The following is a 21,929-nucleotide window of genomic DNA, read 5'->3' on the forward strand; positions in this document are numbered from 1 at the left end:
TTACGTGGGTTGATATTTTAGAGATGCCATAAGGGGTAAAGTTAAACAGAAATTTATTCCAAATTTTCACAAAACGTAACAAAGCAGCTAGTAGTATTTAATACCAAACCATAAACAACGAATAGTGTAAGAGTAGGGTAGTACTTCCTTCATCACGCTTCCTTCATCAAAACTCTCTCTAAATTTGCGATCAGTTGATTCTTGTTGTTTACATTGATTTAGTTTCTCGTCTATTCATACATTCATGCCCCAACTTTGTGATCGTATCGTACCAAAATGGAATGTACATGTAGTTAAGAGGAGTTGAACTTGAAGGTATTCAAATTATATCTTCTGGTAATCAGGAATAACCATGAAAGATTGTAAGGGGTTTTTCTACCAAATGTAACAAATTCTAGATGGCTAGAAGTCTCCAATCTGACCTCCAAACAACAACTGAAAAGGGTGAAACACTTTTGTTTTGCTCACATTTTGCCCCCAGACGATCCTCCTTGGTCAATCTCCTAGAATAGTTCAACTACATTAGATCTGAGTAATTTCTGCTCAAGTCTAAGTCTAAGCTATTTCAAGCTTAACTCTATGACTGCCCATCATAGCAATTACATCTTATGATCTACTCGCTATTGTGAACAAATCTTGTCATGTTTACAATGCTTGCCAACAAAATACAGGCTAATGTATAGTTGGTTGGATTCTTAATGCAGACATGTAAGATGCACAGATAACCTCATTTTCTCATCATAGTTAATTGGTTTATATGTTGCTCAGTGTTTCAAGTACACAGTCTATCTACCAAACTATCATAAGACTTTCTGTGTAAAATGCAAAAGCATAATCGTCCAGTCAACTTCTAACTTGTCATTTAACTTGTCGCATCTACTCATAAGAAATATAGCAAACATGACAAGACCTGATTCCCTGTCTACGTACATAAAGGAATGTATTTTGAACCTAACGTACAAAACATTGAAAAGCTATTTCAAGCTTAACACCATGACACCCATAGCAATACATCTTGTGATCTACTTTCTATTGTGAACTTGTCATGTATACAACGTTTGCCAACATAAAGCAGGCTAATGTATAGTTGGTTGGATTCTTAATGCAGACATTATGTAAGAAAGAAATGAACGTTGAACGCAATCATATGTAAAGCTATTTCAAGCTAAACTCTGTGACTGTCCACAAAAATACATCTTATGATCTACTTACTATTGAGAATAAATATTGGCATGTTCACAATGTTTGCCAACAGGAAGCAGGTTAATGTATAGTTGGGAGAACCCTTAACGCAAACATATAAGATGCAATGATAATCTCTTTTTTTTCTCAAGATCATTATATATTGCTCATTAAACTCCTATGCTTTAATATAAGTACACATCAATCAAACCATCATTAGACTCCCTGGGTAAAATATAAAGCTAAATCATCCAGTCAATCCGTCTGAATCGTCATCTAGTCATAGGAAATATAGCAAACAATACAAGACCTGGTTTTCTGTTTAACTCTAGGAATGTACTCTAGGAACCTAACAAAAGTCGAAAAACTATTTCAAGCTAAACTCTATGACTCCCATCATCACCCTTAAAGAACTTTACTGATGCTTCATTCAATCTTTCCATAAACTTTACATGAAGGCACTTGGCGGCTTCTACAGGAGCACTTATGTATATGTCCTTTTGAATCAGCAGTTGATTTTTTTCTGACGCTCACATTTGAAATGTTTTAACTCTCAAACGTCCCGATGATTTGGATGTGAATTCTGTTCTCTGTATTGAACTAACAAATCTTCATCTAGTAGGTTTGTTAGTTCCATACTTCCTTTGTCCTGTTCAGTATAGTCTGCGCCAGCCGAACGGCGGTTTCCGCGTGCTGAAGGGTGAACGCGTCGTGAGGAGCTCTCGGTGCCGGGTGGAGGTTGTAGGTTAGTTTAATGCGTCCTCCGTCCTGTCCAGTATAGTCTGCGCCAGGCGGACGGCGGTTTCCGCGTGCTGACGGGTGAATGCGTCGTGAGGAACTCTCGGTGCCGGGTGGAGGTTGGGGTAGCGGGCCCGCAGGTACACGTCATCGCACCCGAGGTACGACCCGATGGACGACAGCTCCATGGCGGCATCGCCGACACCGGTCAGTTCATCCCCGCAGCTGGTCTCCAGTGCCATCGCCATGCCTCCTATGTGGTAGTCCATCTCGTACTTCCCGAACTTGCCCAGTTGCACAGCTTTCAGAGCTTTCTCTGCCGCCTGGTGGCACATCAGACACGTCCACTCAAAGGAGGTACCGGGGCCGCTTAGGTTGTCCCTGGCAGCCTGTAGGTCTGCTGTAGCCTGGCGGTGCCAGCGGCCCGCCTCCCGCGGGTTAGAGAAGCCGTCTCCATCGGTCCTGGGGGGAACCCACTGGCCTGAGCGGGTTCGCCAGCCTCTAAAGTTTCTGCCTTTGTAGCGTTTGCGGAACTGCTCCCTCTGGCGGCGGTGGGATCTGGCATGGGAGTCCCACCTGTTAAAAGAGCTGCTGAAGCTACTTCCTCCGAAATCAAAGCCTCCAGACCCAGCCGCTCCTCCCGTCCTCCTAGGAAGACCCTTCTCAAGCCTGCTGATCTTGGCCTGGATGTGTTTGCACACCTCAGTAGCCAACTCGACGTTGTCAGTGTTCTTATCCGGGTGCCATTGAAGATAGAGGCGCCTCACCACCTTCTTTCTCTCGTTTTCTGGAAGCTTCCATGCTTCCTCCAAGATGTTGCTCACCTCTTCCATTGCATCTTCAAGACTCTGAGGTGGTTTAGCTGCTGAAGAATCTTCTTCGTCTGTCTCTCCTTCATACGGAACGAGCGGCCCTGACACGCTGGGGCGGCAAAACTTGTAAAGGTCTGCCGCGCTCACTGTTCTTTTCGTTTCTCCCAGATCTATGACATATTTCCTGCCGAGACCGAATTTGAGATCCATATCCGTAGGCGCTTCTTTGATGACTTGTGCGTATAGAAATGTCATGGTATAGTCTTCTTCCTCCTGCGAATCCGACTCTAAGTCTGGATCGTATAGCTCAAACCCCACATAGTCACCAGGAGTGAAGTAGTGAGCCGGGTTGCTCGTCAGGAGGTGGTGAAAGATTTCCGGAATGGGAGTGCCGAGGGTAGGAAGGGGTGAGTCATCTTGCTGACCGGAAGTGTAACGTTTTATGCCGGCCATGTCAAGCCTTCCTGGAATATCTGACGGGTCGTTGACACTTAATACCATCATCAGCATCCCATGGTCTACTAGTGGATGCCCCATCGCATCATTGATCACGTGAGCTAGATTATATTGAAAGATATCTCCTGTAGCTGTTGAGGCTGTATGTGACACGTACAAGGTCCCATCTTGAATGAAACAGGAGGACTTTCCATCACTGTCTTTGATTTGCTCCTGTGATTCCTTGTACACAAGGCGCGTGATCAGTTGCTGTTTGCAACAGACCGTTATGGATGACACAAATTCTTCGGCTGCCTTTGTGACTTTCTCCTCGTCACATCTTTCTCCGAGACTGTGCTTGGACAGACGGACTATTGCCTGTCGAAAGTGTGTGCTCAAGAACAATGATGTCAATCTAGACTCCAAGACACAATTGGTGCCCATGGCACAGGCCATTTGCTCATATCCTTCACAGACTTGCTCGTAAATGAGGGAACTGAGATGCATGGGTTGGAGCTGAGATGGGAGCCGGCGGATTACTTCGTGTTCATCACCATACAAGTAGCAGTCCTCCAGGTGAACCAAGATATCATAGTTGAAACCCTCTTTAACCCTATTTGTGAACTGTGGAACATCGTCGAATACAAGGTCGGTGGATTTGTGCAATCTGCTCCTGCGGCTGGGGAGGTACAGACACTGTAACTTCTGAAAGGAATCCTCGACTTCTCGTGTTTTGGAAGGTTTTCCTTCCCCGAACTGAATGGACGATACAGGTGTCAGGCGATGGAACATTCCGAAAACGGCCAGATAAGCTGCTTTCTTTTCGTTGGGGTTCAAGGGTTCTCCTCTGGATGAGACATAGAGCGCTTCTAGAATCTTTGCGTATTGCAGTGGCATTGGCTTTTCTGGAGCTCCCAAAGAGACAAAAAGCTTGTTGTATGGCCCAAGCTCCATGGGCATACTATACAAGTATGGCCGAATCTCATGATTTTGCTCGAGTGTGATCGCCATTTGGTCAGGGCGAATAAGCCGTCTGCCCCGTTCAACCACCATGCATGGCACGTTTCCTAATCTGTCTTTCAACGAACTGTCATCAGGGGCTTTCTCTGAAAGGAAAGCGTAGACTTTCAGCATCACGTCCCAAAGAGTTTGGCAGGCTACGGGTGAGTTTGCTCCCTCTTCCGTCTCCGTAGCTTTTTGTTGGGCCAAATGTTGGCAAAGATGTGTGACGTGGCTAGTAACTGTATCTATTGATGGCTGTTCTTGGATGCCAAGTCGACGACGCAAACCCTCAGAATCTCCTCGATGGTAGTACTGTAACTCTTGAGTCACATCGTTGGGGAGAAGATTCGCCCTGGTCCAGCAAAGCTCTTGTTCGTCCTCTGGCACAGGGTCCTTGAAGCAGACAAAGGGCAAGACGTCACCTGTGGCTCCATATTGACTGTGCAGCTGGACCAGAGCACTTCGTGCCTTTACAGGCACAATGAACCGGATACTTGACAGTTCTTCAATGAAACTCCCATCCAACAACTTCTCCATGGTGAAAAAGTGATCGACCAAAACCTCTGACTTTCGTGTCAATTGAGTTTCTTCGCTTGTGGTTACCTTCGACAGGCGTTCAACATCTCTTGCATACTGTAGGAACATGGTCTTTGTTACCGTACTGTTAAGACCAATTTGTATGAAGAATTGCCTCCACTCCCCTACTTCTTCCTCTTCCTCTCCACAACGATAGCGCTCAGGCAGGAAGTTCTCTACTGGGACCATTTCACGGAAGACAGGATGGGTGTCGTCGTAGAAGTCACTAACGGGACGTCTGCCTCCATGTGATGGTATGATGGGCAGATGTTTTAGCCTTTGTATGAGAGACTGACGTGCATCCTTTGGCGACGTCTGCACCAAATCTCTTAGGTATTTCAGATGCACCGCCACTGCGTCATCACTCAGGTGACCCATGTTTGGGAAGATGTACTGTTGGTACACGTCAGCCTCTGTGATTCCTGAACACCCCAAGGCCTCGTGTAGCTTTTCAACTTTCGAGTTTTCCTCCAGGAAGACCGCGTTCGACCGTTCCATCCACTCATCCATTTCGACTGTTGGTATACCCACCGGCAGCACGTGGCACTGGCGTGTGTTGATGAGACTGATGAGTTTGTTGTGAATTGTTTTGTACAAGGGCAACGATCGCAACATGTGTAAATGCGCTGGTTCCGTTTTGAGTGTGTCTGCTTCTTCTTCGAAATACTTCAAAAGTTCAGTGGCCTCGCTGGTGTCCAAGGACGTCGTATGAGGTCCTTCCTCAACTAGGATGAAGTTCAGAACTCTCAGGATCCCCACATGGTCTGTGATACTTGAGATGAACTGCCTTGCTAGCCCCAAAGTTTTGTAGCTTGACTGTAAACTTGGAGAATGAGGTTCAAGGGAGAAAGGTGCATGAAGACTGTTCGTGTTCAGCTCAAGGCAGCAGAGTTTGCGCAGAATTTTTGCCATTCTGTTTTTCCGTGCAGATGGTAGTCCTTGGTCAAACGTCACTATAGTGTGTGCTTTGGACAGCGGGACTAGGTACCTCTCCCCCGGTTGCACTGAAGGAACTCCTGGGTAAGATGGCACAACGAGCTGCCCTGCCTTCTGTGAGTGAGTACAAGCCGGCAACAGAGCCCATTGGGCAAATAATTTCATGATCTCTTGGATGACTGCCTTTTGTCCTGCTATTCCACATCGATCTACTTCGTCTGCAAAGAAATACCAGAGACGGTATGTCCAGTGCTGCGATGGATTGGCAGGAGACTGACACAATTTAACAGTCTTCCCATTTCCGAACACACTCTTGTCGAGTACACGTGGCATCAGTTCACTTAAGGCTTTGATGTCGAAGCGCTGAACTGAGTTGTCGGTCTTGTTACGTAGCATGTCTGCAAGACAGGAGTGGTGTACAAACAATACTGGCGCACTTGGAACGAGATCCGAATAGTATGTAGCAAACACGGGACATGAGATGTCAAAGACTCGTAGGATGTTGTCTGTTGTCAGAAGCAAAGGGAGACGGTGTAGTGCGTGCTCGTGTTCCTGCTCTGTCTTTGTTGGTGCCGGCAAAGGATGGCCTTGTGGTGTGTTCTCTTGTTTTTCTTCGTGTTTTGCTGACAAACAGTATTCAAGGACCACTTGAAGTTTCTCTGTTTGCTTGAACGTGGTTGTGCTCAGTGGAGCAGGAAGTGACGCTCCAATATGACACAACGGTTTGTCATCTGTGTGGGTCTGAACAAACTGGATCACTGACTCAGGCAAAGTCTCTTGTACTTTGACGCCAGCTCTTCTAAAGGAGTCAAATATTGTTCTTGGGCATGAAAGAAGGTTGAATCCCAGGTCCAGGAGTGTCTCTACCAACACCGTTATTTTCAACTTTGTGGAGGTCAAAAATGATGTTGGGTCATCGATCTTCACTGTGTCAAAGAATGCTTCCTCTTTCCCATCTCCTGTTGGAGGCAGCCATTCCAGTATGTACTGGGTGTTGCTGTGTTTTCTACACTTCTCACTTTGAGATTCAGCATCACTGTTGATCGTCCGCAGTACAGGTAGAAGGCGAAGATGTTGGCGGTCGATATGCTGATAGAGTGCATCAGTAAGCTCCCTCCACTCGTCAGTCCCCGTTGCAGACGGAAAGAGACTGTGATACGACTTCAGTGATTTGTGGACGTCCCGTGTCTTTGACGCTGAGGATGTTTTGTGCTCTTCGTCAAATTCAGCTGCTCGTTTCGCGTCGAGAACCGCGGCGTACGCTGGAGCGATGACTTCTTTGATCAACGTCTTGTTCCAGTCCGACTTCATCCCTCCATTCTCGTCTTTCCACAGGTTTCTCCGAGCCTCGTGGTCCAGGGCGAAATGACCATTCACATGGACCGGGAGCTTTGTTTCTATGGGGAGTGGCAGGAAGCAGAATGCGCGCTTGGGCCCCATATGGTAACACTTCTGATAACTCCATGATTTATTGGAAGCCTTTGACGAAAAAGGCTGTTTGCAGTCGTTGTGACAGATAGCTGCTCCCCCTCTTGGAAGTAGACCCAACTCCTTTGCTGCGTGGGCCTCTTTGATGCTGTTTGGGATGTCCTTGTCCTCAAACCCGATTCTCTGGTGAACTATCCACGTCTCCTGGTGCTGATTGTTGTCACGTAGGTCCAAGTTGTATGTGACATGGTCAGTTGGCAATTCGTGGAGAGGCTCTTCACTGTGAGCACATTCAGCCACGTAGTCCGCAAACTTGCGTCGGTCTTGCTTTGCCTTCTTTGAAATGAGTGCTTCGGCGTGATAGAACTCCCACGAGGTTCCGTCCTTCTCTATGATAGAGATATTGATCTTTTCCACGCTGTTGAGGAACAGGAGGACTTCAAAGCTTTCACTTTTTGAACCTGCGAAGGAGGTCCATTATTACTTCTTCGGTCACTGCTTTGTCACTCAGGTGTGAAGTGGTCGCCATCGTTGTCGTCCGTAAAGGGAATCTGAACATTGTGTTTTCCTGAGAGGAAAACTCAGACTGGTCATTGAGATAGCAGTTGAACACATCCTTGTATTGTTGCCTCAGGTAGGCGTCGATGCCACGAAACATTCGTCCTGGGCACTCCAGTCTCGCTAGTGGGACAAATCGGAGCTGCGGGTCGAAAACACACAGCGTGTCTCCTCCTGTCATGAAGGACGGACAGTCTGTCAGGTGGTAGACCGCGTTGAAGCCGACTCCATACTTTCCAGTCTTTACCGGATCATGTGCCTTGCTGCCTTGTCCAAGGTTCTGTATGCCAATCAGGTCGTTCTCTGTGAAAGGTCTGTTGTTGTAAACACACAGGGCAGGTCCTTGCAGGTCCTTCCAGCTATCGTCGAAGATGTGCTTGGTGTCGTGCTGACGCTTGTCGAAAACGAAGTGGATTTCCGTTGCTCCGGCATCGTCGGCATTTTGCAGCAGTTCTTTGAGGATCTCCTTGCCGAAGGGATAAGCATCCAGCAGGTGTTTGATTCTGTTGGTCAACTTTTCCACCTGACCAAAATCAGATCCAAAGCAAGACAGGTTGTGTGAGTACGCCTCCAGTGCCTTGTGTCGTACGGGCTTTACTCCCAACTTGTCCACCGCTAGGCCTCTTGACATGTCCTTATGACAGAACACCATGCCATCTTTCTGTTCTATCCAGGCACAGTCATTGTAACATACCTCAGAAGGTCTGCGCAACACGCCACTCTGGTCCGGGATCCAAAGGTCCTGTTCTTTCATGTCTTCCCCCTCCAGGTCGCTGGCTGCTTTCAACAGTTCCAGTGCTAGATTGACCTCATGAGAGCTCAGCCTCTGGTTTCCTTTATCTTTCTTCAGGTGGTCAAGTGCCCGTATGAAGTCACATGCTTCAAACGCTGTTTTGACGTTGCAGACCTTAAGGAGAGATCTGAGTTCTGAGGCCAGTTCATCAGGTACTCGGTACAGGTAGGGCGCACAAGTGAACTTCAAGTCAAAGGACACGTCTGACGGGAGGAGAAATCTCTTCGTCATCTGGGTCATGATGAACGGAGTCGTGGACAGTCTTGTAGCAACTTCAAACTCGTTGTATTTTGACGCCTTACAAAGTTCTGGAGATGTTGTACCAGGTTTTGTAGGTACGATGTTCTCGTACAACCAAAGCATCTTTCGAGAGAGTCTCCATGTCTACGGCGATGATAGCCATAAGGTTTGTTAAGGTTTCAGACAGACCGGGTGATTTGTCTTCCAGGCCAAGAAACTTGCTAATGCTGTGTGGCACTGTGTATCTGCTGCTGTGTTTCCCATTCTCCGTAACAATTCTACTGCACATTATTGGACAGGAAACGCCTGCAATCTCACAGTTCTTACTCGGTTGAAGTTCAACGGCAGAAAGCAGGGCGTCTGCGGGGTACTCAGACCCTTTCCATTCAAATGGCCATTCACGGGGCCTTTGCATGAATGGTAGAAATGGAACCGCGGACAGCTTTCGTCTTGTCTTCTCCAATACTTTCTTGTTTCTTTCCTTCCTCGTTTTCTCAATGATGAAGTCTAACAGGGCAACAATTCGCTTGCGAGATGCATTCTGATTGACCTTGTTCAAAGGAACTACCGACCCTGCACGCTCTATGACGACGTCCCACGGCGCGTCATCTTTACACATGCCCAGTTCTGTCAACACCTGCAGACGGGAAGGTTTCAGATAGGTGTCTTTGGATCCATGTGGAAACTTCTGATCCTCGGTTAGGAACATCCCGGAGAGCTTCCCCTCGGGGTGGATGAGGTCTCCGGGTCGAGACAACGTTTTCCCGTCTGGGCTGGTTGGAATGCAAGCCGTCGTTTTGATCAGTGCATCGTACTCACCATCTTCCCGACCTAATATACGGAGCACCAAAGGATCCCTGATTTCATCCGAAAGATCTTGTATCTGCGGAAAGTACAGTTTGCGGTAGAATCGTTCCTCTGTGTACGTGTGCTCTGAGAGGAGTTTGCCACAATCTGCGTCTTCGAATCCTTGCCTTGCCCATACAGGGAGCTCCATGAGAGTGTTTCCTGGAAGACACCGCTGAAAAACTACCTTTGCAGCAACTTTCTCTGGAAGAGAAAACGTGATTCCAGGGTCAAGGAACACCGCTGATGTAAAACTCAGCCATTTTCCTCTGGACTCAAACAGAGCTGGCGGATCACTACAGGATGACAAAGCCGTGTAGAAGGCTTCCACAAGGGCGCTGTTGTGTGTGGTACATATCACTTGATTGGGATTAGGCCAAAAGCTGTGGTACTGATAGGGAGTTAGCTGTCCTTTCTTTGCCATGTCACTGAGGTCTAGAAGCATTGTGACGTAGGCCTTACACACAGCGTCCTCCATAAGAGCCTTGTTCCACTTCACCTTCAGGTCGTTCCGGTCGGTGCTCGTCTCTTCCCACAGTCCTCGGCGATTGGATGCCACGGCGAAACTGCCGTTCACGTGGACAGGCAGGCCTGTTCTGATAGACAGGGGTAGGAAACAGAACACCTCTCCGTTTGGGGGATTATCCAAGGAGGTGTTCGGATGGCTGCCATCACTTGACTTCAGCAACGCTGCCACACCGCCGCATGGAACAAGTCCGGTCTTCTTTCCTCTGTCAGACAAAGCTAACTTCAGTGATGCCGATGAGCCCATGCAGGACGAGATGATCCACTCCTCACTCACGGCGTTGGTCGTACCCTCTCGGCAGGTTACCTTGACTACCATGGATGTTTCCGGGCACTCCTTCATTCTGTTGGTCCCTTGGCGTTTCATGACGTCTGACGTCGCCAGCAGACAGTTGCTTTGGATTTGGAATTTGTCGCTCAATCTGCGAGAAGGGGACAGAATCTGCATCTCCCGTAAATATTTCACAGGTGACTTTGAGACGTGGAAAGTTTCAACCATCTTCGAGGGGTCTGCGGACTCTGCCATGGTGTACATCGTTACTTGTCTGACATTCTGGGTGAAGAGTAGGAGAGGTTTCAGGCCTTCCTTGAAACTTCTGATCAGGCTTTCCATGTTTGCATTGCCAGGTTTGCTGTACGACACGTCGCTGATCTCACTTTCGGCAGCTTCCTGTGGTGTTCTTAACGGGAGCCTGAACAGCGTTCCGTTGTAGGGGGTACTGGTGCTGTAACCAAAGACATCCTGGAAAGGCTGAAACTGGTCTTTGAACCTGCTTACAAGCCTTGTGTTCTTCTGAAAGTCAAGTCCGATTCCTGGTCTAGACTTATCTTTGATGTGTTTTGAGAGGTGCGTGGCGTGTGGATCAAAGAAAAGGACTCGACTTCCACTGACAAAACTCGGGACGTCTGTAACATGGTACACAGAATTGAAGCCAACCCCAAATCTGCCCACCTTCTCGAGGGCCTCCAGCTTAGTTTGCCCTCCTAGGTTCTGGATATTCTTGAAGTCCTCCTCGCTGAACGTGGCGTTGTTGTACGCCCACAGCGCCGGTCCGTGGCACACCTCCATGCCGTGGTCGATCAGACCCTCTTTGGAGTCTTCGTTCTTCCGCCAGTCGACAAGGAACTTCACTTCCGTTGCTCCGGCGTCGTCTGCGTTTTGAATGAGTTCTTTGAAGATCCCAGCTCCCTCGGGGTAGTCGTTCAATATGTTCTTGAGACGCTGTGTGACTTTCTCGTGCTGCCCACACTGGTCGAACCCGAATTCCTCGGCACTGACGACCCTCTGGCTGAGAGATGGCACCTCGAGCAGTTGTGCTGTGTCTAACGGTATCAGTTTGTGGAGAGGCTTGAATTCTTCATCCTCGTCATCTAGTAAATCCTGTGCATCGCTCCAAGATACATCATTGTACGTGCACTCGCTCACAGGTGCCAATGTCAGACGACAGCTGTCTTTCGTTGCTATGGGAACCAATATCTCGTCTCGTACCTCTTCAAGGATGTCTGGGTGGCTGACTAACCAAGCTATAATGTCCACAGACAACTTCAGATCTCGTTCTGTCGACATTTTCGGCGCCGATTGAATTTCATGCAACGTTTCCACCAGGTCCGTTTGGTCAATGCTCCCTTTGACGCCAGCGTTCCTGAACATCTGTTTGAAGTCATGGAACTCCTTTGGCAGGATGAATCTGTATGGTGCAAGGTCAAGGGTGAGGTTGAACGGGGAGGTCAGCGCCACTGCGTTTGGTGCTGCCAGACTGTCGCCCTGCCAGACCCATGGAGGGAAACCCGGGGAAGACAGTAACCACAGGGCAGCTGTCTCTCCTGCTTTCAACCTGGCGTCAATGTGCTGATAGATGTCGGTCAACATCTGCACAACATGGTGCTTGGGAAGGTGTGGTGACCTGGTGTAATGGGTACATACCCTTTTGAGTTGCTCGGCAACTTTCTCGATCGGCAATCTGTTCTTGTTCCATCCAAAAGCCGAGATGAAATCATCAGATATCTTCCCACCAACAATAGGCATGGTCGCGCCGACCAACTCTGCACACTCCAAACCTCGAGCCTCTCTTGGGCTTACAAATACGGCGCTGTTTGTCTCTGGATACCATTTCAACCCTGGTAGATAGGACCTGGGTCTTTCTGAGCAGACCGGTAAGAACTTCACGTCCATGAGTGCAGTTTTAGCGGGAGTCATGAGCATTCCGTGAGCAAGGACGGACATGATTGCAACGGCCTTTCGTTTTGCATCAGACAGGGTCAACTTTCCAGATCGATAGAAGGTCTGTACATTCTTAGCACTGCGTAGAATGTCGTGTGCAGATAGGTTCTTCCGCATCCCAAGCTCCAGCAGAGATGTCAGTACGATCTTGTCCGCGTATGGTGGTCCTGGGAAGACTGGTTCACCCAGAAACACATCAGAGACCGCATCTTCAGGGTTAAACAGCTCGGTGGGGGTCACTTTGGTGTTGTTGTTGGTCGTCACGAATGCCAAAGTTTGGATTCGGCTGATGATGCTCGGATCCTTGTACAGTAAGGTATGGAGATTCCTGAGAATCCACAGCATGAGAGAGTCCACCTGTTCTCTTGTGTAGTCGCTCCGGCGAACCTTCTCTATCATTCCCGCCAAAAGCTGTGCTGTACTCAGTTGTTGGAGACCAAGAAGCCGCACAAGAGTCTGTGATTCCAGGTCGTTAGTAACGATGAGGGTTGTGGGAAAGGATAAACTTTCAGGTAGGGGGTCAGTAGTCAGGTCTGGGGCGATCTGTCGCATCCTTCCTCCGGGATCCAAGGCTGCCAGGTATCTTGGTTTCAAGTTTGTGTCATCAACAGCTTGAAAAATGGGTAGTTTGGCCAGCAGTCTGCGCTCCTCGTCGTAAAGGTTCTCACCTTTGGCAAAGAAAGTCCGTAGCGCGCCTTTAGCTTCGGAATTCAACGCATCGACCTTTGGGATCACTTTGTTCGCTCCGACGACAAGCAGGAGCTTGAGAAGCCCTGATGGGGTACAGCGGTGAATGAACTCCTCAAGCTTCGGGTGGTTCAGATAAGATGGCGCGTCCTCAAGCACTGTGGCGTCCACGTCACGGACAAGCTTCTTGATGACGTCAGGTATCGTCGTTTCGCCATATTTGGGACGGATCACCTTCGAGGGCTGCTCGAGTCGGACCAGGCGAGTCTCGTTCATTACGGGAAGGATAGGAAGGCCGACGAAGGGGCTTAGATCTTTGGGAAAGTAAACTAGCAGATAGCGCCACAGCTGGGCTAACCATTCCACGGAAGGCTGCTGCGAACGCGCGGGGCTCCAAGTCACATGACTTACCTGCAACCAATCAGGTGGCAGTGCGTCTCTCAGGTGAGTGGCAACAAGCTGCGGGGTGAGATGACGTAGTCGGAGGCAGGGATGGCCGGAGCGGGCTGGCAAGAAGAATTTTCAAAGTGAACTTTTTCTCCTTTTGGCATGGAGGGATAACAATAGGAGCTCATATACACACAGATTGAGAGTAATGAGAAGGTAACAATAACTCACATTGGCTGTATCTTTGTCTTATCTGGCTAATGTTGTTCACTAGAAGCCAATCGCATAAATGATTGAAATCTTTGCAATGGAATGTAGGCATACAGCTGCAATCTTAAGTATATTCTAAGAGCCTTTCAGCACGTACCTTTTTCTTCTGCCTTTGTCGCAGCCATCTGCAGATGGTGTAGAGTAGGTTTGTTGATGTCCGTGTCCAGGAAACGCCCCTCGAGACCCGGAAGAAGGGTTCTGGGATGCTGTTCAGATTCGACGAAGATCGTTTTGTCGTATTTTGAGAACGTTGTGAAAGTCTTGTCGGCCAATGGAAGGAGTTCGATCCCTTCCATTGCGTCATACTTCTTGTCGTCCAGGGCGTACTGTAGCCAGGTCAGTTTGTGCTTTCTGGAGCCGTTTGGCACGCCCGTTCTCTTCATGGTTGTCCTCAGCAGCTCTGGGGTGACTGTGTTGAGACCGGAGCGGGAGAAAGTGTCGTCGATTGCCTGCATGACGTGTTTTGGCAGCGTCACCACGTCTAGTCCCGCACCGACCAGGTACTCCAGAACTGCAGTTGGAACAGACGTCCTGTTGAAGACTGCATCTCTCGGGGTGATCCACTTCTCACCATTTGCTGGTGTCCACACAACCTTCTGAGTGAGAACGTCTTTGAAGAACGGGTTGAGAGCTTTATCCCAGTGCTGAGCAGTGTGTTGCTTGTCTGGAAGCGCTGCGTAGAGGGCGTCTTTCTTACAGTACTGCGTGGCGTCGGTGATGAGGCGGGCGTAGGCAGAGGGTAGGATCTCCCGTACGAGAATCTCGTTCCACCTGAACAGGAGAAAGGAAAGGCTCAGTTGTTACAAATACGGTACGAATACTCATATAACAATCTGTAAGTTATGATGTGGGCAGGGAAGATATTCACAAAGGTTCAGCAATTAGAGGGACTATATGAAGGACGTGTTAGACGAAGACCACTGAAGATATAAGGTTCCCCGGATGATCATTCAGCGGCGGTCACTTGCTCACTCATTTCCTCTCGTTTCTTGCAAAACTGCAAGTTGCAAAGGTGTCTTAAAATACTCATTTTCTACGTTACGGAGACTAACGAAATGCACATGTGCCTTATGAGTGAGTGAGTGCCTTGTCACTAGGAGTAACAATACCAAATTTTCAAGGAGGTAATAACGAGAAATCCTACCTTGCTGCAGAGTCGCTCTTCTGGTCCGTCCCTGTCCACTTCAGACTCCTCCTGTTATCGCTGACGCCGAAGAAGCCGTGCACGTGGACAGGCAGGCCGGTGGACTCGTGTCCTGCAGGCAGCGGCAGGCAGCAGAACGTCCGTCCGTCAACCTTCCCCTCCCCGGACAGCGGCATCCCCACTCCTACCCACGGGAGCAAGCTGAGCTCTTTAGACAGCTGCTTTGCCTCTTCTGAGATCCCCCGTCCCTTCACGTAGGTTGTGACGAGCCAGTTTCGGGTAGGCAGACCATCTACCGCCATTGAGAACTGGCAGGTGCTGACGACTGTCTCCCGGTCGTCTATCGGTGCCTCAAGAGCTTCTTTCACGTCAGCAGTGAAACGTGGTTCCCTTTCTTGTTGAGACTGGCTGTTCATGGAAACGCGATAGTCTGTGACGATGTGGCCTGACTCTTCTCTGGTCATCAGTTTGATAGACCGTACGTGATGCAGGAACAGCAGGACAATGTCGCCATCTGACTTGAAGGAGTCAAACAAGTCCACGATTTTCTGATAGTCATAGACAGTCTTGGACAGTCTTGACGGCATCTGTCTCAAGGGAAATCGGAAGATCGTCCCGTTGAAGAATCCGGTCTTGAAGGGATCTTCGGCACCCTCAAAGAGGTTTTTGAGAGGAGAGAACTGGTCTTGTAGGCTCTGGATCTCCTCAGCATCTTTCTGTAGGTGCCAGATACAGCCGCTTTGCCGAACGCCGTCTATGCGGAAGATGTCCTCGTGTGGATCAAGGATGGCGACGTGATGTCCGCTCAGGATCATCGGGAGATCTAGAAACGAGATGCAGCACGACGTCTTAGAAATTCGGGCATTGCCATAAAAGGTTCAGGTTTCGTTTGCCAGAAAACTACCAATCTATGGCCATGTCACATTTCTGCGTGTCATCACTGCGTATGACTTGCGTGTGGACATTCCTGTAATACTCAGTCGTAACTCTTAAATTTTTCTATTACTTTGACTATTAAATGCGTGTGAGGTGCGCAACACTTTTTTCTTGTGTATACATTTGTACATCATTTCGGGTGTACCCTGCATGTTCGTCCAGGTCGCCATCTCAATGTGAGCTTGTCACAATTTACAAACAGGAATTCGGTACCTCATATCTACATAACTCTACATACCTCATAACTATTTAGTGCCGTTAAAAGTTTGGAGTGGATTTTTCTCATTGATCATGGAAACGTGATGTTTACATGTAGCATTATCTATTCTATAACGTTATATGCTTTTTTTTAAAATGCAAATCACATACATTTCCATGCAAAAGTCCTGCCCCTTGCTTGGCAGTGCGTTGTCATTTGCTATGAGTCCGTTCAGCATGAGTAGTATTTGCCCTGCAACTACACTATATAATTGGACGTCCCTAATACCAGCCCAGAAGAGAACAAGAAATAGCCATGCCTTCAAGTACCAGAGTTATCAACCAAGGATTGAGGCGTTCAAGAATTCATTCTTTCCTAGAACTATCGCAGAGTGGAACTCGCTGTCACCAAGTACATTAGGGGCATTGTCACTAGATAGCTTTAAACAACGTCTAGAGTTAAAAGGTTAGGCGTAACAAGTCGATCGGTGTAATGTAGCCAGCTGCCGCCAGGCCGTGTGCCTCCGAAGCTGGTGTGTTACGCCGAAAGGCGGTCATACCGGCTCTACAGAAACAGACATGCATAGCTCTGCGCCGGGTGGCCATAGGAGATAAGCGTATTGCTGCATATAAACCGCGTGTCCCCGCCGTATTAACCGCGTACTCGCACCGCGCTCCACCGATGCGGGCACGATGACCGGGTAAACAGCGCGCTTGCCCAAACCTACGCTGTATATAGGTACTATGCCTGCGTACATAAAACTTGCACAAAACGATTGAGATGCATATGACCTGTATATTTTGTGTACGGCTGCGTGTGAAAGAATTGTCAGTATCTTCTAAACTCATTCGCAATCAGGATACGCAGACATGCGTATGCTGACACTGAGAGATGTTCCGTTCAGTCTCTACTGTCAACATTTTGTCTAAATTTCTCACACCTTTCCTACAAAAAAGTTGGAATCAGAATCAATGTGCAGTGCTTCTGCCCGCCATCTTTTCCTTAAGCCCCTGTCACACATTTACGAAGGGCAAATGTCACTACTTGGCGCAGGCCCATTCTGTGTAACCATCGGTGAGAGCATCCAATTAACCAACTGTAAACACGCATTCTTGGTATATCTTGCTAATTGCTGCCATTTTGCAGGTGGAGTGTTTTCTTTCTTTTTCTTTCGTTAAAAATTGGCCTTTGCATTTTTCTTTGATGCTGGGTAGAGACCTACAAGTGATTCTATATGTTGTTTTGTTTGGTGGTGAGCAGGGGGTCAGAGGTCATTCCGCCTACGTCGCGAACAAGCTCAGCTAGGTCGGTTTGTGTTTTGCTTTTATTTACTTCATGATTCACCACAAAACAAGGCCCATGAGAGCTACTCAAATACTTTTGGTTAGTGTACAGCCAGTGAGAACAAATGTTTGTTGACCTTAGACTTGAAAAGGTTAAGGATATACCAATATGGGAAACAATCCCTTGGTAGCTTATTACCTTCGCCAAGAAGGTTATGTTTTCAGGGGCGTTCGTGTATGTGTGTGTGTGTCTGTCTGTCAACACGATAACTTAAGAAGGCCATGATGGATTGTCTTGATACTTGGTAGGTGGGTAGGTCTTGATGAGACCTCAAAATGATTAGATTTTGGACCCCCTAGCGGCTTGTTATGGTACTGCAGCTGAACTTCCGGTTTTGATTTCTCATGATCTAGACATGCTATGGTGATGAAATTTAGATGGTAGGTAGCTCTTGTGCTGGGGAAGAAGTGACGTGAGTTTAGGCCCCCTAGCGGCTTGCTCTGGAACTGCAGGGATAAATTCTTGAAAATATTCAAAAGGGGATAACTCAAGAACCGGTTGACGGATCGTCGTGATTTTTGGTATGTAGGTAGCTTACGTGATGCTTAATATAATCATGTGACAATTATGCAAATATTGATGTAATTTGCATAATTTATGGAGAAATTCTATAAATCAGCTGCATTCAATAATGGGACAATGAAAGCTTGTGACATTGGTAATTGACAACAAGAGAAACACAGGAAGATATTGATTATGTTAATAATGACTTAATTTGCATAATTAATGAGAAAATTTTATAATTATGTTATGATAACTGCCTGGAATTTCATACTTGTATTTGAAAGTTAAATTGAGGTGAACATCATTAAACATGATTTATTCAAATCAGGACCTCATTTGCATAATTTATTAGGAAATGCTAGAATGCATTGTTTGTTAATATAAGACTGTTTTTTGGTTGAGATTATTATAAAATGATATAATTCATGAAAATTAGGTTCCTATTTCTTAAATCAGGGGGAATAATCTAATCTATAATTTGTCAGTCATAAAGATTAACATCATTTGGCGAAGGTATGAGATCGGGGAACTCTAGTTTCATAGTGATGTTCTAGGAAAGAAGCTTTCAGCGTGGAACTTCTTCATAAGAGGTGGTGAATGGAGGAAGAAAGGGTGATTTGCTTCAATGGAAGTGGCAAGACGTGTCCTTGCGGAGAATGTTAGAAGTGGGGGCACCGTGGAGCATTTTTATACCATGGAAATAGCGGTAAAATAACACCAGGCTTGCATCATTACGCCTATGTCAGAACAAATCACTCCTAACGAGATTTTGTAAGCGGTTTTGAACTCGGTTGAGGTAGTTTCAGCCAGGTCGGCTACTGTTCACCTGCCGAATGTTTCAAAATGTTTAGAACATTGAATTTCTTTTTTGGACGGCATGTTCGGCCATGGTTGACTGGTGGTTGGCTGATGGTTGGGAGTAGATCGGGGTCAAAGAGTGGGTGAGAGTAGTCGGGGGTCAAATTTGACTTATATATCATCTCGAATTCGATTCGTTCGTATAGAAAGGTAGGCGTGGTCTACATCTGGTCAGACTGTTCCTGAATTTCAGCCAACCTTGGTCGGCTGGTGTCCGGGGGGAAAGTTCTGAATGTATGACAAGGCCTTAACAACGTGATTTGCTCTCGAGAAATTCATTATTGGCATCCTTTGGTCTCAGAAAAGCATGGATGGAACTACATTCCGGTATTCTGTATTCTGTGCGCGTATTCTTGTCCAACAATTTAACATTGAGCAAAAGGGCCATCATTCTTTTTTATCAAAACAGCAAAAACATTAAAGAAAAAAAACATACAAGATGGCGTCGAACTCAAGTTAAGTTCCATGGAACTTATACTAACGGCGCCATCTACACAAAATGATTAAACAGAGATATACTGATTATATGGATAAATAAACAAATATACAAAATCGAAACAATCTACTAGTAATTGGGGTTTAGTAAATAAAATTCAACGAGCGCAAGTCCCAACCCCTATCCCTTAGAACTACTGATAGGGCCATCAAATTAGTTCTTACCTGTGAGATGGTACACAGAGTTGAATCCCAGCCCAAATCGTCCTATCTTCATGGGGTCGCCCTTCTTCACGCTCCTGGCTGTATTCTGGATGTTGTTCCAGTCCTGCTCGGTGAAGCAGGCGTCGTTGTAGGCGCACAAGGCCGGGCCCTGGTACGGCTCCAGTTTGGGAGAGTGGAGTGTCCGGGTGCCGTACTGGGTCCTGTCGTACAGAAACCGCACCTCGCTGGCTTCGGCATCCTCGGCGTTCTGTATCAACTCCTGGTAGATAGGAAGGAACTTGTTTCGTGATCATATATCATGTATACTTTATCTATTTACTATGACCTCCTGGAAAGGACCACGAAAACAAATATACATGATTATACGCTTACATACATCATATATCTGGTAAACGATGCGAGAGGGATGAAAGAGGCATCAGGGCCCATCACCCGTTACTCAACCGCGACGGAGGCAGACATCGTTTACCAGAACCTTTGACCCAGTGTGACGTCACTCTTGAGAAAAGCCACATGACAGGTCTCACTAGGTAATTCTACTGAGGAAGACTATAGTTACTGGCCGAAAGCTTTAGGGGAGAACAATTCTCTTGTGTTGGAACAAAAGTTTTAACTCAAAACATGCAACATGTATAAATAAGTTTCATGATATGTAGTATACACTTACATTTTTTCCCACCAAAAGACCACTTAAATTTACTACGTTACATTGGATTTATATCTAAAATCAAATTATTTAGTGAACAAGAATAAATGATTTGAAAATTGACCATTATTAATATCTATAATAATTTATTATTAAAGGGGAACTCGGCGAAAGCTATCGCTGTAGTTCTGGAGGTACTATTTTTCCGAATCCCAAAAAGCAAGTGTATTGGTAACTTCACATTGACTTTTGGAGAGACAACAGTTATATTACACGGCAACAACATCCAAGTAATCTCCAGATTAATTACAACTGGGTGAAAAATTTTATATTACATTTGTATTTCACAAAACGCAAAACGATTAGACCAACTTTTAATTTAAAAAAATTGATTGGATATGTCATATTTAGGCATAGAATCGAGATGAGGTGTTTTGTTCATTGTTTCACAAAATCACAACCCAATATATATTCAAACCATATACACGAAGTCAATGATTTCTTGGCCAAATGTCTGACTCAATGTAATGTAAGATCATTGCATTTTTGCTCACCTTCAGAATCTGTCCCCCGTCTGGATACCTGTTGAGAATATCCTGCAGATATTCGACCAGCGGCGGGGTCGACTGGCCAAATTTGTGTCCTGTAGAGAGGAAAAATTAGTGTATCATCAGATAAAATGTGTGCTTAGCGAGTTTTGTGTGAAACCACTACATACGTATACAATACGATGGACTTTATCGACCTATGTAGGGGTCGTGTGTGTGTGTGTGTGTGTGTGTGTGTGTGTGTGTGTGTGTTCGTTCGTTCGTGCGTGTGTGTGTGTGTGAGTGTGTGTATGTGTGTGTGTGTGCATGTATGTGCGTGTGAGGTGAGAGGGTGGTTGTTTTGTTGGTTAGTTGGTTGTTTGGTTCCATATGTTTGTGTGTGTGTGCGCGCGCGCGCTTGTGCATGCCTGCTTGTGTGCGTGTGTCCATGTGTGTTTGAAAACATTTTCTGAAAAAATCTGTAGTCTTTAATGCTTTATTTTTCTACAGATACAAAATATACTTTAAACAAAAAGATGTAACTTACGGTCTGCCATGATGCAGAAGGTTCACAGCCGATCTCTTTACCGTCCCATCGTCATAGTCAGCCAGCTTGGAGTCTGTTCAGGAAGCAGCGTACTGTAGAGGCGGGACAGGAAAGCATACAATAATGTACGTGACTATGCGGACACGTTTTAACCTCCTGGCACGGACGGATTTTTTCTATGCCTCTGTTTTTGGTGACGTCTCAGGGAAGAGCCTAAAGGTACCTTTACTTGTTGTGTAAAGCGGCATTATAGCTCTCTAGCGAGTTTGTGTTATTATAGCTCTCTAGCGAGTTTGTGTTATTATATATATATCGTGTAGATTATGTATAATTTTATGAACAGTAAAAACAACTCAACTCAGACTCTCGTCTGCTAGTTGTTTGAATAAAGAGTGATTGATTAATTGTGTGCAGTTTACAAGAATTCTAGGAATTGTACAAGAATGTTAACCACAGGAATGGAATGTCCACAGGCATGTCTCACATCTCTGGGATTTTGTTGACACGCATGTATGCCCAAAGTCCACACAGACAGACAGGCAGACACACAGACACACACACAGACAGGCACACAGACAGGCCGAAAACTTACTTACATTTTCATGTACATGTAGATGATAAAGATTGACAAATGAAAATGTACATTGCAGTGCACTGATGATTGCACTCATTTCACTAGAAAAAAGTTTCCGTGGCTTCCGGGACAATGCACTGTGTTCAAATTCCTATTTCTATTGCATGATGACATGATTGAAATTCAAATCTGTGATCAAACAACAATGACTTATTAGAGACTAAGGCAGTATACTTTGTACACTCGGATGGATAAAATTAGTTTTATCATCTACGCTTTTCTGGCATGAGCCTCTGAGGGAGCTTAGTATGGAACCCGGCGTTCATCGGTCTCTTCCGTCTCAGCACACGATTC

General features: G+C 46.5%; 1 protein-coding gene across 1 annotated transcript; it reads right to left on the reverse strand.

The window, feature by feature from the left end:
- Positions 1 to 1,379: 1,379 nt before the first annotated feature.
- Positions 1,380 to 21,096, reverse strand: LOC109478577 (sacsin-like). Its single transcript, XM_019780233.1, is given in 9 exon segments — positions 1,380 to 7,565; positions 7,567 to 8,768; positions 8,771 to 8,815; positions 8,818 to 13,485; positions 13,734 to 14,407; positions 14,781 to 15,603; positions 19,282 to 19,540; positions 20,482 to 20,570; positions 21,002 to 21,096. Coding segments are annotated over 9 exon segments (13,407 nt in total). The 5' UTR covers positions 21,012 to 21,096; the 3' UTR covers positions 1,380 to 1,928.
- Positions 21,097 to 21,929: the final 833 nt, after the last annotated feature.

The sequence above is a fragment of the Branchiostoma belcheri genome, unplaced genomic scaffold (assembly GCF_001625305.1).
Source record: "Branchiostoma belcheri isolate BF01 breed outbred unplaced genomic scaffold, Haploidv18h27 scaffold44, whole genome shotgun sequence".
Taxonomy (NCBI): domain Eukaryota; kingdom Metazoa; phylum Chordata; class Leptocardii; order Amphioxiformes; family Branchiostomatidae; genus Branchiostoma; species Branchiostoma belcheri.